At 25.6% G+C, this 17,263-nt stretch overlaps 4 protein-coding genes across 7 annotated transcripts; 2 read left to right on the forward strand and 2 right to left on the reverse strand.

Moving 5' to 3' along the window:
- The first annotated feature begins 175 nt into the window (after nucleotides 1–175).
- FucT6 (alpha-(1,6)-fucosyltransferase 8) lies at nucleotides 176–4,667 on the forward strand. Its single transcript, XM_035869872.2, has 6 exons — nucleotides 176–588; nucleotides 1,007–1,290; nucleotides 1,369–1,542; nucleotides 1,630–1,848; nucleotides 1,922–2,003; nucleotides 2,075–4,667. The coding sequence occupies exons 2-6, from the start codon at nucleotides 1,055–1,057 to the stop codon at nucleotides 3,134–3,136; spliced, it is 1,773 nt and encodes a 590-aa protein (XP_035725765.1). The 5' UTR covers nucleotides 176–588; nucleotides 1,007–1,054; the 3' UTR covers nucleotides 3,137–4,667.
- LOC118441902 (DNA polymerase alpha catalytic subunit-like) lies at nucleotides 4,337–11,088 on the reverse strand. Its single transcript, XM_035866931.2, has 18 exons — nucleotides 9,848–11,088; nucleotides 9,369–9,782; nucleotides 8,941–9,297; nucleotides 8,608–8,818; nucleotides 8,253–8,521; nucleotides 7,970–8,086; nucleotides 7,710–7,893; nucleotides 7,501–7,629; nucleotides 7,230–7,405; nucleotides 6,872–7,112; nucleotides 6,654–6,793; nucleotides 6,343–6,548; nucleotides 6,004–6,265; nucleotides 5,753–5,927; nucleotides 5,278–5,447; nucleotides 4,866–5,117; nucleotides 4,702–4,777; nucleotides 4,337–4,612 (listed from the first exon to the last, which is right to left on the reverse strand). Exons 1-18 carry the CDS (start codon nucleotides 10,766–10,768, stop codon nucleotides 4,407–4,409), a joined length of 4,506 nt encoding a protein of 1,501 aa, XP_035722824.2. The 5' UTR covers nucleotides 10,769–11,088; the 3' UTR covers nucleotides 4,337–4,406.
- A 138-nt stretch (nucleotides 11,089–11,226) lies between these two features.
- Nucleotides 11,227–13,570, forward strand: Tango11 (transport and golgi organization 11). 3 transcript variants are annotated; one of them, XM_035863792.2, is made up of 6 exons: nucleotides 11,295–11,339; nucleotides 11,422–11,618; nucleotides 11,949–12,179; nucleotides 12,247–12,341; nucleotides 12,426–12,571; nucleotides 12,699–13,562. In XM_035863792.2, the coding sequence occupies exons 2-6, from the start codon at nucleotides 11,600–11,602 to the stop codon at nucleotides 12,907–12,909; spliced, it is 702 nt and encodes a 233-aa protein (XP_035719685.1). In that variant the 5' UTR covers nucleotides 11,295–11,339; nucleotides 11,422–11,599; the 3' UTR covers nucleotides 12,910–13,562. The 3 variants fall into 3 exon arrangements, with proteins under 3 accessions (XP_035719695.1, XP_035719705.1, XP_035719685.1); XM_035863802.2 differs by lacking the exon at nucleotides 11,422–11,618 and having other exon boundaries at nucleotides 11,227–11,339; nucleotides 12,699–13,558; XM_035863812.2 differs by lacking the exon at nucleotides 11,422–11,618 and having other exon boundaries at nucleotides 11,228–11,339; nucleotides 11,938–12,179; nucleotides 12,699–13,570.
- Nucleotides 13,571–13,837: 267 nt separating this feature from the next.
- LOC118440545 (venom carboxylesterase-6-like) lies at nucleotides 13,838–17,085 on the reverse strand. Of its 2 annotated transcripts, none has more exons than XM_085655468.1 (9): nucleotides 16,938–17,082; nucleotides 16,450–16,701; nucleotides 15,932–16,235; nucleotides 15,645–15,842; nucleotides 15,366–15,544; nucleotides 15,124–15,289; nucleotides 14,708–15,043; nucleotides 14,497–14,623; nucleotides 13,838–14,314 (listed from the first exon to the last, which is right to left on the reverse strand). In XM_085655468.1, the coding sequence occupies exons 2-9, from the start codon at nucleotides 16,678–16,680 to the stop codon at nucleotides 14,119–14,121; spliced, it is 1,737 nt and encodes a 578-aa protein (XP_085511594.1). In that variant the 5' UTR covers nucleotides 16,681–16,701; nucleotides 16,938–17,082; the 3' UTR covers nucleotides 13,838–14,118. The 2 variants fall into 2 exon arrangements, with proteins under 2 accessions (XP_085511594.1, XP_035719666.2); XM_035863773.2 differs by having other exon boundaries at nucleotides 13,839–14,314; nucleotides 16,450–16,743; nucleotides 16,938–17,085.
- Between the last annotated feature and the right edge of the window lie 178 nt (nucleotides 17,086–17,263).

Genomic DNA, 17,263 nt, shown 5'->3' on the forward strand with positions numbered 1-17,263 from the left:
TTTATAATAGATCATTCGTTTTTCTGATTCGCTGATTGGTTAATGCAATTAAATGATCACAAAATTAATAGAGATTATATAAAACTACACGTGTTAATAACTATAGAATATTTAATAACATTGGTTGTATATCATTTTTATTTTACAACACAATTGTCAATAAAAATGACATTTGAAGTTTTCATAAATTTTTCTAAAAAATAAACATGTAACAAAAATTGTAGTAATTATTACGCTAAGACTTATTAGAAAATTGATTCTAAAATTATTTATCAAACATTTTGTAGTGATAATTCTTATCTATAGTCCTAATAATTATTGATACAAAACATTAACAACTTCTATAAAAAAAACATTAAAATAATAAATGACATAAATGACTAGTAACTAATTATGCGTTCCAAAGTCAAGTCATTTTCAATGTTAAAGAAACAGTTATTTAACGATATTAGTGAATCACATTTAATCTGTAGAATCTACTAAAAACGATGAAAATAACATATGATATAAAGTAATGGCGCTGTCATGCACGTAAAAGCGGAAGTAATTATACTATGATAGGGCTACTACCCATTTGATCTTAAAATTGTAAGTTCTACATTTGATTGATTTTTTAAATAACGATTATGTGATAAGCATAATCTATAATAATCAAAATTTTTTATGTGATAATGTAACGAGAATACATTCTAATGTTTATGGCGAATTACTTACCTTAAGTATTCAATATATCTATACAGTATTATGATTTTTTATATTATGTGTGATATTTATTGCGTATCTACAGAAAGATAATAAATAATTGATAATTATCTTGGCACAGAGTAGAAGACACATTAATGAAAATATTTAATTCTGTTTGTGTGACATGTATTTTTATAAAAATTTTCTTTTAAAAAAATAGTAAATATTATCAATTGATAATGAAAATGGTATAATATAAATGTATGTAATATAATAATTATTTCTAATTTTGATAGATAATTCAAGTTAAATATAATTACAGATGTGATGAAATGCAATAAATGGAAGATTTTCATTCCAGTCATTTAGAATGGCAACATTTTGGTCAGGGAGACCTGGATGGCTAGGGAAATTAGGAATAGCTTTGCTAGCTACATGGCTTTTAATATTAATTATATCAGTTCTACATGTCTTCAAAACAAATTCGATATCGTCACAAGATGGAAATCCTACGAATAAAGAAAATGCTCAACGTTTAGCACAAATGATTAATGATTTTGAGATTCTTAAGAAGCAAAATGACGGTCTAAAAAATATTATATTAAGGTATGTATTAAATATATATATATATACATACATTATATTATAATAGTTTTATATTATGTAAATCAATATAATTTTTAGGGATGGAGTAAAATCTATACAAGGGGATCATTTAGGCTCTGTTCAAGAAAGAGCCGATAGAGCTTCAATTTATTATGATCTATTAGATCAGCATGTTGGATCTAAACATAATATACCTTCATTAGAATATGAAGAATTACGTCGTAGAATAAGAAATAATGTACAGGAAATGTGGTATATACTTTATTTTTAAGAGAAAAAAAATTTAATTTAATTGATTAACATTGTTGTAATAATGTTTTTTACTTCACTGCTTTATAGGTATTACATGAGTGCTGAATTAACAAAATTCAAAAAGCACATAGATGAATTTACTCTTGAACAAAAAGAAAAAGAAGTTCAAGATGCTGTAAGTAACATTTGGGAACATAAGAAGTCTCTTATTATGGATTTAGATAGATTAACAAAAGCTGATGGTTATAATGACTGGCGGAAAAAAGAGGCAAAAGAATTATCGGATCTTGTCCAAAGTCGATTTAGGTAAGGCAGAATACTGTTTCAAATATTTCTAATGTAACTATAATGCATTTAATATATATTTTTTTTTATGGAGGTATCTACAAAATCCTACTGATTGTAATAAAGCAAAGAAGTTAATATGCAGTTTAAATAAAGGCTGTGGTTTTGGTTGCCAAGTAAGTTGTGATAAAAAACAAAGTAAAACCATAGTATTTGAATACATATGTGACAAACGATTTAATTACAGATACATCATATCACTTATTGCTTTTTGGTCGCTTATGGAACGGAACGAACGCTTGTAATCAAATCAAAAGGCTGGAGATATCGTAAAGAAGGTTGGGAATCAGTTTTTAAACCTCTTAGTGACACATGTTTATCTACAAATGGTGTATCTCATGCTAATTGGCCTGGTGATCCTTCTAAGCAAGTTATTTCCTTGCCAATCGTGGATAATGTTTATCCTAAACCAAAATTTCAACCTCCCAGTGTACCAGCAGATATAGCAGAAAGGTTGAAGAAGCTTCATGGCCATCCATTAGTTTGGTGGGTTGGACAGGTGTTAAAATACTTGATGCGGCCTCAGGATAGTATGCAAAAAGTATTAGATAATGCTAAGGAAAAATTAGGTTTCAAAAAACCTATTGTTGGCGTTCATGTTCGTAGAACCGATAAAGTCGGTACTGAAGCAGCATATCATGATATAGATGAATATATGACTAAGGTAGATCAATATTTTGATGAACTCGAGACAAAGCCAGATGTAAAACGAGTATTTTTGGCTAGTGATGACCCAAAAGTAATTACAACAGCAAGAAATCGCTATCCTAATTATAAAATTATTGGTGATCCAGAAATAGCTGAGACAGCATCAGTATCAAAACGTTATTCAGATTCATCTTTACAAGGAATAATTATAGATATACATCTTTTATCCTTATGTGATTATCTAGTGTGTACATTTAGTTCACAAGTATGTAGAGTTGCATATGAATTAATGCAAACTTATTACCCAGATGCATACAATAAGTTTGCATCATTGGATGATATTTACTATTACGGTGGACAAAATTCACATCCTCATGTAGCTATTTTGGATCATAAACCAAGAAAGAATGGCGAATTGGAATTGAAGACCGGTGATTTAATTGAAGTTTACGGAAACCATTGGGATGGTTATTCCAAAGGGTATAACACCAGAACTAGTATGACAGGACTATTTCCTAGTTTTAAAGTAAAAAATCCTGTTGATGCTGTTGACTTTCCAAAATATCCAGATATAATGTTACATGAAAATAAAAATAATTAAGAGATCACATTTTGGTAATAACCAAATAATTAGATATAAATAATTTTATTAGATTTTATTAATTGCTTGCAGAGAATTGTAGTTTACTCTTTTAATTAAATTATATTATAAAAAAAGATAGTATGACTCATGATGTATATATTTTGCTATTTACAACTGAGAGGAGTCAGTTATTGTATATTCTATATATGTACGAATTGGGATAAAGAAAAATTTATTATATTTACTTATGTGCAATCACTGCTGCAAATGAATGTATTTATGAAAGTTATAAAATATAATTGTACACATTAATAAATTATTACTGTATACAATTATATGATCATTACAACTGACAATATAGAAAAAAAATACGATAAGTTAAATGAATTGTAAAAAAAATCTTACAATATAAAACAAAGTTATTTAAAAAAAAAAAAAAAAAAAAAAAAAAAAAAATGTTTGAAGCAAACATTATGTAGCAAGCAGTGTACAGAAAACTTTGTTATAATTTTATTGATATAGAAAAGCATGATTGTTAATTTCATCAGAGGTTTAAGTAGCATTTGTTATATATTATATATTAATTTTTTCTAGTGAAAAAAGAAAATATATTCATCCCACTTCTTATAAGCAACAAAAGTGTAATAAAAATTGAAAGTCTATAGGAAATTATAAAACAAACAATACATTGTGCAATATGTTCATGCAAGGTATTGAATCGACAACCTAATAATAAGGTACACTACCACATAGAAAAAATTTTATCTGTGGTCAGTTCGTATGTTGTATTAATATTTGTAAATAAAATTAAATGGCATCTTTATAGAACCTTCTTTAACGTTATATCTTGTATCGTTTTTTAGCAATTTATATTAAAATAGTCACAATGTCGTAACAATATGTACAATTCATGTATTACATGATTCATATGTCTATTAAAATTAATTTCTAAGTATTATTTTAAACATAGATGATCTTTTGAAATTGATAATATTAAATGCTTTTTATAAAAAACAAGTTAAATAGTTAATGTACACGAACATCGAGCTGAGCCATAGAGGCCTATTTGTATTTAGGATTATCGCATATAAGGATGTCGCGTGCACACAAACTCTATATATATTGTAATATATTTTATATTATATACCAATCATTAATAACATTTGTTATATTATTATAAGATTCAATTTGATTTTTAATAAATATTTAAGCTTTGAAAAGATATTTTATAAATTACAAAATACGCAAGTTAAACAAACATATATATATATATATTAATAAAATACATTTATAATTGTTTATTCTCCATATGAGCATAATCATTTAAAGAAATATCATAATCTGAATCATGCACTGTATATTTTATAAATTTGCTTTGAAAAACTTTATCAAAGTTCACAATTAAATATGAACTACATTTCAAATACTTGTTAACAATATTCCTAAGTGTGTTGTATACTGATATTATTTCCTCTGGATAGTTAACCAGCGAAACTAGAATAATAAGATCGACTTTGGTATTAATAACGAATTTAAAAAAAAAAAGAAATACTTAAAATAGTTATACAATTATATATACTTACATTTATTTTGCGAACAATTAATATCAAAGATTTCATGATAAAAACATATTTGATCATATAGATCCGTTTCAGTATACTGTAACAAACAGATCAAAGTTCCTATATTTTCTTTCTTTTATATTTATAAAGTATTTTTTATGATAACGAAATTAATATATACTCACTCTTCTACATAAAAAAGATTCATTACATTTATCACATTTGGGATACATTGTATAGAAATATAATGGAAGCCTTTTGGTTACATTAGAACATAGAGGGTTTTTACATTTCAACTCATTGGAATAATACATATTTATGGCTTGTCTTATATTAAGTTCCAATTCATTAGATATAACGTTTATATTTTTCCATAAAGGAATTCTACAATTATTATTAGAACATATAGTGTTCAAAAATAGTTGATAACCATTAGACTGCAATAAACAATATACATGTAAAATATATAAATCTATTAAGTTTAGACATGACTTTAAAATAACCATTTTATAATCATATGTAATGCAAAAATAATTTTTTTTATGATTTTTTATAAAAAAGAAAAAAAAAGAAAAAAAATAAAATAAAATTACTCACAGATTCTGACATAACACTTTTAATTGTAATTTCACTTCGACAATTTTCATTGATACATTTGAATGTTAAAGCTTTGCAATGCTTAAATCTGGCTGTAGTCATCATTATTTGCTTTTTATTATTATTTAATGTACATACTATTCCTTTATGTTCATTTGCATTATCCAAACCTATTTAGTAATAGAAATCAAAATTAATTATCTTGATGATTTGAAAAATATATTATACTATGTAGAACTCAGGAATTTATCTCCGGATCGGCATAGGTGGGTATTACGATTAATAAATAATATTTAACACTTTTCTCTCCTTGTTACGTATCGGATTAATAAATTTGATCTTTTTTTCCAATAAGGAAAGATCGTGTCATATGAAGTCACTTAAAGCAAAAAATTTGAACGTTCTACTGGACCCGTATTCTTTCTAACAGTAAATTCCAGAATTCTACATAGTATTTAAAATATCATTAGAGTACCTAAACTTTTAGCTAACAATATCTTATCTACTTCTGCAATTGGTTCACAAATTCTTAATGCAATAGGTAATATCTGTTTCTTTAAATAATAATTAATATCAATCCTTAGGGACTTATTTTCTTTAAATTCATTTATATGGTATGATTTGTTTGTAATGGATTTATCAGTTTCACTCTATAATAATTAACATTAATTACAAACTTATAATTAATTGAATATATAATTTAGAAATAATAAACAAAGAATAAACCTGGCATATCACATAAGATATAATATCTCCAGCTTTCCATATTTTACCATATCTTTTGTATAATCTTGTGGCTACCTGTATATGTGGGTGTCCCTTATCATGATAATTATTAAGATTTTTAGAAAGTTCTTTAGATATTATGAACGACGATAAAGGTATCTGATCCTCTTTAATGGTTTTTGAAACATTTTGCAATAGTTCATAAATTGCTTTTATTTTCATATCATGTGGTCGATTAGAAAAAATATTGTTCAGTATATCTCTGAAAAGTATTTGACATTATAACTGTTTTAAAAATTAGTTTTATGAATTATTATGAGGATTTATATGTACACATACTTTCCAACTTCTACAGATACTGGACACCAATCTTTCCGTATTGTTTCTATACCTTTATGTATTTGCGATAATTCTATTTGACCATTTGATAATTTTTTCATTGCAAGTGCTGCATATTTCTTTTTTTGAAGAAGTAATAAATATTGAAATACACTATCAATATCTATTACTATATTTCTATAAAATTTGTTTACTTCTCCTTTGATCTATTTTATAAATATAATCAGAAAAATTTTCTTTTTAAATAATATCAAATTATAAATATATTAAAAATAAATTACACTGATTTATGTATATTTTTATAAAATTACCTTATTTCCAATAGAAATAACTTCATTATACTCAAGAAGATTAGTTTTGATCATGATAGAATCAGTATCACCATAAATGATCTCGTATTTCATATTTTCAATTAAATGTTTTGTATTTAATAGGATTTCTCTACCTTTTGCTAAAAAAGAATTATATATATTTTTTTCACTTTGTCAAACACACATTGTTTAAATAATAATTTATTATTTTAACAAACATGTAATTAAAGCAGCTAATCCTTTGGCATAAAATCTGGAATGTGGTGAACCTAAACAACCATATATACTGTTCGCCATAAGCTTTAAGGCTATTTGCTTTGCATTATATTGCATTTTTTGAATGGGTGAAATATCTGACAATGTTATTAATTTTTTTATTTGTTTTCTATATTCAATTAGTCTACGTATCTCTTTTGGAATAACTCCAAGTTCTGAATTTGATTCTGGGATTTTTAAATCCTGTACATATTAATTCAAATTATATATTAAATATTATTTTAATTAGGCATTTAATACAATATAATTTTAAATGCTTAACGCACATCACTATAAAACCAGCGAATTCATAAATTTTACCTTATAATCAGTGTATGCTGCTCCAGGTATTGTACTGAAGCATAGATTGTATTCTATTATTATACTAGGATATAAAGAGATATAATCCATTAATAAGATCAATGTAGTATAAAATCCTTTTATTGGAGTAAGAACTAAACCACCTTCATGAGTTGATATTTTTTTTCCAGATATCTCTGTATTCAGTGATTTATATTCATATTAGAATATAAAACTAAATGATTACAAAATATAATTAGAGTATGAACAAATTCTTTATCGATGAACTCACCACTTTCTATGTTTTTGTTTATTTTTGAAGAATCTGGTAATATATAATCGTTTGCCTGAAAAGCATGTAATAAAAGAAATTCATTTCTTTCCATTTGGCCTCCTGCTAATATCTTTGATAAAATATTACCTAAGTAAAATCACATTTATAATTTTAATATCTTTTATATATAGATATTTGTTTATATACATACAATTTATTATATTTACCAGATATACATGTAAGTTCTATTGCAAATGGAATCATATTAAGTTGCAGTGTTATAGATAAAATATCCGATGCGTCTGCAAATGTGAATTTGATTAGATCTTCTAACCCTTTCTCTATAGTGTAGTATAAAAAATAATCCTCGGGTTTTATTTCCTTGGATTTATTATTTTTCTTATTTAATATCTATAATAAAAAATTTCAAATAAATTTGAATTGAGCAATATTTTTATAATCGCGTAAAAATATTTTCGATACCTACTGTTGTACAAAGAGATTGTAAATCAAAACTTCCGCTTTTTACTTTTAACTCTTTAGCTACAATTTTTATATCACATATAGGACGGCCAGATATTGCTCGATCTATGAATGTTTTTTGCTAAAAAAAAATAATGTTATATACTTACTTACATTACTACCTAATTATTAATTGAAATTAATTAATTATTATCCAAAAATTCAAATATTATTTTAAATAAATGAAGAATATACTATATGAATTTTTTCTCTACTTTATTCTAGTAAACATAAATTATAATATTTACCTTAGTAACAGGATATGTAGAATGTTTTATTTTTCCAAGTTTACTCCAATTTTCTATATTCAAAATAAACATTCTATGTAATAATGATTCAAATTGATAACTACAATCATAGCATACATATAAATCTGGATCAGTTTTTTCTATTATTCGAAGTAATTGTTCCAGTAAGATACTTTCATTTTCACATCTTATTACATGTGTATTTGAAATATTAGACAACAGCTGATCTGCTTCACTTGGCCATAGAGCATCATTTGGATTAGTTATCACTGATAGAAGATATAAAAACATTTCTTAGTTAAATTATATAATAAACATATATTGTATATATGTACATTTTAATAAATAAACGTACAGCAAAAACTTTGTTTAAAAGGTGGCTTTGGTACATCTTTGACAATCTGGTATTCATTTTGTAAAAGAATAACAACCATGAATATTTGATTCTGTTTAGTTTCTCTATCTGGACATGTACAAATATTTAATGTAGCAACTAACATTGTTGGCAATGGCAATTTTGGAGAATCAACACTAACAGAAATATTCTTCATATTTGTACAAATCAGCTGAAATGTTAAAAATAATATATATTAATATAAATAATTATAAAATTATATATAATTTACATTTATGCATATATTAAATATTCTGTGTGAGTTATTTTATGCTATATATATTAAAAACATACTTTTACTTTGCACCAAGTGATGTCAGATGGATCTTTTATAGGATATTTGATCTCTAACCAACATGGCCCTTTGATATTTCTTTCCAGAAGTAATAATTGTAGAGGCGATATAGTAGTTTCTAAAATTTTATCTATAGCAAGACCAGTGTAATTTGAATCTATAGCTGGATATATTGCTGGATATAGAATTTCCAAATATTCTGTATAATCTTGTACATCTTCTTTGAAAACATACTTTTTCCAAACCCGTCGACTTTGAAATTCTTTTATACCTAATTTATTTGCAAGTTTATTGAATTCATTATATACATCTTCCATAGTAGTTAATCTTGGATTGTCATCAAATGAATCTCTAAACTATAATATATAAATGTAAATATATTATATTTAATAATTGATTTATAATAAAATTTTATCATTTTACATACATATTTTGTTGGTAGAAGATATATTCTCCTTGGTAAATTTTTTATTGACAGACAACAAGAATAGCATGTTTTAATAGAATCAATATAAACTTTTCCAAATAAATAAATAATTCCCTGTTGTTTATATATATCTTCATATGCATCCCACCAATAAAAACGGCTAACTGTTTCTCCATTTGAATTTTTAGTAATTAGAAGAGAAATATCTATATCGTTCGAAGAGACTTTAATTTCGTCTATTTGTACTTCTAGCTTATTAGCATTTAATTGACTGGAAGATACAAAATCTTTCCTTAACATTTTAGAATTTTTCAATATTGGCTGACATTTATTTTTTAAATCCTTTATACTTTTAGTATTCGATAATCTTTTCTCAATTTTTTTACTTGGTTCTTTAAAAGATATGTCAAATGGCTAAAAATAGTTATAATTTTATATATTATCATTTTATATACAACATAATATAAAAACATACTTACGTCTTTGAAATATTGACTAAAATCTTCACTTAGAACGTCTATAATATTATCAGATATCTGTTCAAAACTAGTACACAAATCTGTTTCATAACAAGAATGTAATACATCAATATCTTTAACATCCAAATTTATTGTTTGAGTTACAGAACTTATTTCTTTTTCTTCAGAATTATATACAGTTGGAGTTTTTTCTTTTTTATCTGTATTGCATTTAGAATCTAATACAGCGATATCATTAAGATTCACATTTATATTTGGAGTTGTAGGAATTATTTCTTTTTTATCTATATTACATTTAGAATGTAATACAGTAATATCTTCACTATGCAAATTTATAGTTTCAGTTACAGAATTTATTTCTTTTTCTTCAGAATTATTTATAGTTGGAGTTTTAGGAGCTATTTCTTTCTTATCTGTATTATATTTAGAATGTAATACAGTAATATCTTCACCATGCATATTTATAGTTTGAGTTATAGAACTAATTTCTTTTTTATCTATATTATGTTTAGAATGTAAAAGAGTAGTATTTTTGACATACAAATTTATAGCTGGAATCACAGAAGTTATCTCTTTCTTAGCATTTTCTTCTACTGATGTTCTAGGCACTGGATCTTCTACATCAATATTATCAGTGCTTGAGTCTATAATTATAACAGTATCATTCGCGTTTGGAATAATTTCAGAAATGGACTTAGAAGTTGTTTTTACTGTAACTTTCTTTATTACATCTTGAAGCGTAGTATATTTACGTTTATATTTAATTTCCTTTAGACATCGTTTATTTTTATAAATTTTTCTTTTTTTGGTTTGTGAAATACAAGAGGTTGTTGATGCTTGTACATGTTTATCATCATCAGTTGTTAGATCTATAACCAAAATATCTTTTTTAGATTTCGATATTTTTTCTTGTTTTTCCATTATACTAAAAGTATTTTATTTTCCAGTTACTTCAAAAATATCTTTGAAAAATAATAATTGCATAATTCTGTTCTTGGAAAAATTTATACATTTATTTATTTTCCAATCATAATTGTTTTTTAAATTTTCTTCTTATTGCATTAAACATATACACAAGATATCTATACAGAATATGTAATTATAAATATCATGAAATAAAAACTTGGAGAATCTATTCAGAATAAAAATACATATAATAGTTTATTCGTCAGTTTACTATATTTTTATAATAATTTTCACTTATTTCGACAAATTTATTAAATAATTTAAGTATTTAATTTTAATTGAACTATTAATCTATTAATTCAGGAAAATTAAACACTGTCGTAAAAATAACAGAAATCCTATTAAAGTTTTGTATAGTTTCATATAAACGGATTATAGAATTAAACTAAGAATACGCACTTTTCGCGGTATGTCCGACGATTATACACATCGATTTCGATAAATCGCAAATGAATATTATCGAAAATGGCTTGCAACTGACTTCATTTGAACGTTTTATATTTAACGATCCAGAAGGGTGAGGAAGGTAACTTTTATATTTGATACTTACACTTTATATATATTAATTTGACTATGATTCAACTATGATTTATTACATTTCCTGCTAGTTTTCCCCGTCGATGTGAATGAAAATAAATTTGCATCTTTGTCCTTTATTGTTATACGAATCGCAAGTAATTTGTCGATTATCATATCAAAGGTTATGTCGTTCGTTATATATTTACGTATTGAAAAAATATACTTAACATATAAAGCAAGTGTTTAACCTTTAATATTCATGTCTGTATGCGATGTATCATATTATGTAAGTTGATATTAACTTTAAAAAATATTTTAATAAAATAAAAAAGACGCAAATATTAGATATGACATATTTAAGAATACACCATTGTGCTTTGTGCTTTGTACTTCCTTATATGTACTTAAAACTATTTATCATTTCTTTTCTTTATTTACATAAGCATGGAAATTAATTAAAATATTAGATTTATATAAAAAAGCTTTCTTTTATTTTATTATTATCAAAAGATTTTATTTATTTATATTATCAGAATAAATACAAGTGATGATGTTTTTCTTAATTAAATGTTATATATTATGAAATTGTATATGATTGTATGTAGTTATTTTTCAGTGACAATGTCAAAAACTCATATACCTGCTCGTTTTAATGGAGAAGCTGACAATTTTTATGATCCCAATTTTACTTTGGACGTTAATAAGAGAATGAGAGTTCCTAAAAGTATTAGAGTAAGTGGTGATTATACAGATGAAGATATTTCATCAATGAATGGTTCTGCTTGGAATCAAGCAAACTCAAATGAGAAGCTTGAAATGCATGTACCTGATAGGATTCTTGTTGTAGGTAAGTAATTCCATATATTTTTTTACATAATTATATTACTTTATATTAATTTCTATTATTTAAACAGGTCAGGAGCAACATATTGGTACAAAAGCTCCACCAAGAGAAATTACTCTAGAAAATGCTGTAATGCCACCTGAGCCAAATATTATTAGAGTTCAGGTATATAAAAGAAATTTCTATAATGAAAGGCAAAAATTAATAATTAATATAAATTATATATCCGTATTTCTTTATCCATTTAAGACACCACCAAGAATCTTAACGCTGGATGATCATTATTTTCCTACGGTTGATGAAGAAGATCCAACATTACTTGCTACTGAAGTTAAAGACTCATCTAGGATACATCCCCAATTTAATACAGAAACACAGATTGTTAGGCGTGGAAGGTATACACAATTTTTATATAAATATATTGAAGATATGACTAAAAATTAAAAAAAAACAAGTGAATGCCTATATAGAATTATATTTTTATGTTCCACAATGTACATATGTCTTTACTATATATTTCAGAGAACAAACAACATCTTACAGTTCAGTAGATGTATCTCTTCCACCTAATGAAGAAGTACAACACTTACGCCGTCAAGTGGGAAAATTAAATCGTCGAGTCATGGCAATTGAATTGGAAATGTTACAACGGCAACAAAGAGATAAGATTTTGTATACACTAACTTTAGCATATTTCATATTGAAAGCAATTTCTTGGTTGAATAGAAATTGAAGGTTCTATTTAATTGCATGTAGAAAAAAATACATCTTACACGGATACATGCCATGGTGCTCTTAACAGCATTCTATATGAGCTATTTGTGCTCTCGAACTGTATAACCAAAGATTTATTATTCTACTTGCAAGAATTTATCATCATTACAATAATAAAACATATTACTTAACTATTTTTAAATCATAAGAAAAATTCAAATACATACTAATTTCAAATTCATACTGCATTATAAGAGCAAACAGTGATAATGCAAAGTAACGGCATAAAATCTGTTGATCGATATTATTTGTAATATTAATTATTATTATTACTATTCTAGCTAAAGGACTGTAACTGCCAAAAGATAAATAACATTGGAATGTATTTTGCACTTCATATTGAGTTACGTATTAATATTTATTTCTGGTATATATACATATTATAATGAGTTACAAAACCAAAATAAATATTAGGTTTTTGAAAGTCTTTAAGATGATATATCACAAAATAGTATACACAAGATAATTATGTATATTGCACATCAATAGATCTTTTTTAACAAAACTTTTGATTTGAAGATATTTAGTAATGTTACTTAGATTTTTCAATAAATATGACATATATTTCAGCATACCTTTTTATGTATAAATTTCATGTCAATTTATTTGAATTGTTAAATATGTAAGAAAACATGGAATATTCAAGTAAATGATTAAATAAATAATAAAGTATTGTCGTTAAATATTTTTGTTTGGATACAATTAATAAAGGGGATAAAAATTATTCAAGTCATTTATAAAATCTAACAGTACCCTTGTTGAAAGAACTATTTAATTTTAATTATTTTTATTTAATATATTTACACAGCTTCTATAAAAGCAATATCTTTCACATGATATATATCATTTTTATAACAATTTCATAAGATAGATATAGAAATATATATTTATCTTCATTCTTACTCCTTTTTTTGAAAATATAATAGCATGCTTCACATCAGAGATAATTAATTTAAATTAGTTTAAAATAAATAAAATTAACATACAGTGTTAATTATTTATTTTTTTAGTTCTCACTAAAAAATGTTTACTCCCATAATATTTCTAATATTTACGTTATGACTATTAAAACTATACTTTTGGAGATACTAGGCTAAGTACTTTTCTTCTGACAGAAGATATGTTCAGCTCTATATTATATAAACATGAAAAAAAATTAGAAAATGATTTAAAGATCTTCTTTTAAGTGTTTTTTACGTTTTGGCATATTTTCATTAAAATTGATATTATTCCAGAAGTCCTGATTTTTTAAATTAGCATCATTACTCATATAATATTTTCCTGGTCCTGCAATGTGAAGAAAACGAAATTCTTTTTGTGATGGATCCACTGCAGTCCATTCAGTGATACCAATTTGAGGAATACTGAAAATATTTGATGTTAAATTCAATGAGAGGAAAAGAGGCCATGCATTTCAAAATATTGAATCAATAAACAAATTATTATCTTTTACTTGTTGAATAATAATTTTTCAACTATAGAATATTGTTCTTACTCTTCTTTGTCTATATGAATTGTAATTTTTTTGTGAACAGAAACTACTCACTTATTTATGGCAAAAGAAACCCAAAGATTAATTAATTCTTGTTGCATATCAATATCATCTCTTGTCGTCACTGGATTAAAGTAAGGAGTGTCCAAAACAAGGAATGCATCATCAGCATGACTAACTCCTATAAGAAAAATATAAATAACGTAAATGACATATCATAGGAGAAAACTTTTACTATCAAAAATCGGTTTTTTGTTTTTCTTACCAAAATTTTCTTTGCTTCCACTCATAGCTTCGCTTAAACTATGTGCTCCTCTGTATGTGAAATAATAGTACCAAACAGGTTGTTTATTTACTTTTGCCTGGATCCTTGCAGCTTTTATGCTATCGAATACGAAAAATCGATCTCCAGCCATTTGTATTAAAGATTTAATAGTCGTTTTATTAATATGTTTAGAATCAAAGTAATGGTTTCTAATAAGTGTAGCTGTTTCAACATGTTTCTCTTTTGGTATGGTATAATTAAAATCAAGGAAATGAGGTGCAATTCTATTCCAATTCTCATCAAGTTCCTTAAGATGTCTATCATCAGTAATAAATTCTGTATATTTTATATACTGATTATATTATTTATAAACAATTTTGTAGATTTTGATATAACTTCCAAATATTTAAACCCACCAGCTACAGGATAAAGTCCTTCTTCACTGGTAATACTTGTAATCCATGGAATATCTTGAACATTACCGCTTTGAATAATATCTATTGGTGATTGATCAATAAAAGGAGAATCTCCATGTTTCTCAACAACAGGTCCAAATGGTGTAAAGGGATTGTAAAGCCATGGCTATCAAGAAAAATTTACATCATTCGAAAGTAATTTTATCAAATTGTATTATTTATTATAGAAAAATGATACTTACTTGGAATTCTCTGGTTGCATGGACCAGAGTTTTACCTGGTCGATATCTTAAACAATGTACCATATCTCGAGTATTATTGGTAGGACAACCCATTATAGCACCTAATTTCTTGGCTTTTTCTAAGGAATTTTCAGTTTGTGTCCAACAATCAAATGCCGTACCACTAATAGATATACCTCCTATGTATTAAAAAGATTTATATAAAACAAATATATATTACATAAATATGTACAGGATAGAAAAAGAAAAAAATCTAGTATTGGTTAAACATATAAATACCTTGAAAAAGACCAGAGCTTAAACGAGATAAATAATGATAATGTACACTGGCACCACCAGCACTTAGACCTATTAGTGTTATTTTATTAGAATCACCTCCAAACCATTCAATGTTTTCAAAAACCCATTTCAATGCCATATTTTGATCCTTAAGTCCCATATTACCTGGTAAAACATCATCTTCTGTGCTTAGAAAACCTGTAGACAATATTTATTATGTAGAAACACTATAGTGGAACTAAATAATAAATAATCTGTGGAGATGTTGAATTTTTTATCGAACATACCTAACAGGCCTAAACGATAATTTATTGTGACAAATATAACATCTCGATCCATTAAAAATTTAGGACCCATATACATTCCGCTACCAAATTGAAAGGCCCCTCCATGAATCCAGAAAATTACTGGTAATAATGGTAATTGAGAATTATGTTCACGTGTAGGGACATAAACATTTAAATAAAGACAATCTTCTGAGCCTTGAATTCTATCTTCAGATTCAGTAATTATTTGAATATATTGTAAACACGGAGAGCCAAATTTAGTTGCTAAAAGTTCACCAGGCCATGCTGGGATTTTTTGTGGAGGCTATAAATCAAAACAAAAAAAAATGGTCAATTCAAAATTATAAATAAATGCATGAATGGTAAATAATTATAAATAGTATAAAAGAGGACATTAATGTTTAAACTGAACTTAAGAAAACATTAGAATCTTAACTATTTAAAATACAATCATAAACAGGAAAAAATTGATTTTATAAGTTGAAAGAAATATTCTTTAAAAGATTTTGTACTTTTACCTTAAATCTTAACTTTCCAACAGGAGGTATAGCATAAGGAATTCCTTCATAAGCTTCATAGGATCTACCATCTGCAGATATTTTATAATACCCTTGAATACCTCCTAAAGGTGTTTTAACTTTGGGTGCAATTCCTTCCGTATGAACCATACTTGTTAATCCCAAAAATGTCAAAATAATCGACAGCTTTGATGAAATCATTTTATTGCCTTTATAGATCTTTTGGCACATTAATTTTATACTGCTATTGTCCTTTATGACGAACAATTATTAAAATCAGCTTTACGAAGAAAACTATAATTTTACACTGATTAATTATCATAATAAAAATTAAATGATACCAGTTAGATATGATAAGCAATCATACAATGTAAGTTTCCGTTTCTATGTTATATATGTTCATATTTTTAACGTTCATTTCATATTGTTAAGATAATGTTCGATTTCAGAAATAAATTATATTACATAAGAAAATTGTGCAAACTTACAGTCAAAGAATAAATAATGATACTACTATTGTTATCTAATTGTTTCTATTTAAGTATGTTTACTCTTCCAATGTTTTCAGGTGTTTTAATAGAAATGAATAATGAACACATAAGAATCCTTTATTGATAGACGAGACACAGTATGTTTAACAGTATGATGCGCAATGTAACATCAGTAAAAAAAAGTTGAAAAAAAATCGACTAAAAGAAAATAATAAAAAAGTGGGATTATAAGTTCTGTAAACCAACTCAGCATATTTCTTGGAAAATAACACAAGCTATCAAAAATGTTTGACCTTCCTTATCAAGTGCAACTTAATTATATA

Source organism: Vespa mandarinia, chromosome 2 (assembly GCF_050613455.1).
Source record: "Vespa mandarinia isolate Hongniang chromosome 2, ASM5061345v1, whole genome shotgun sequence".
Classification (NCBI taxonomy): domain Eukaryota; kingdom Metazoa; phylum Arthropoda; class Insecta; order Hymenoptera; family Vespidae; genus Vespa; species Vespa mandarinia.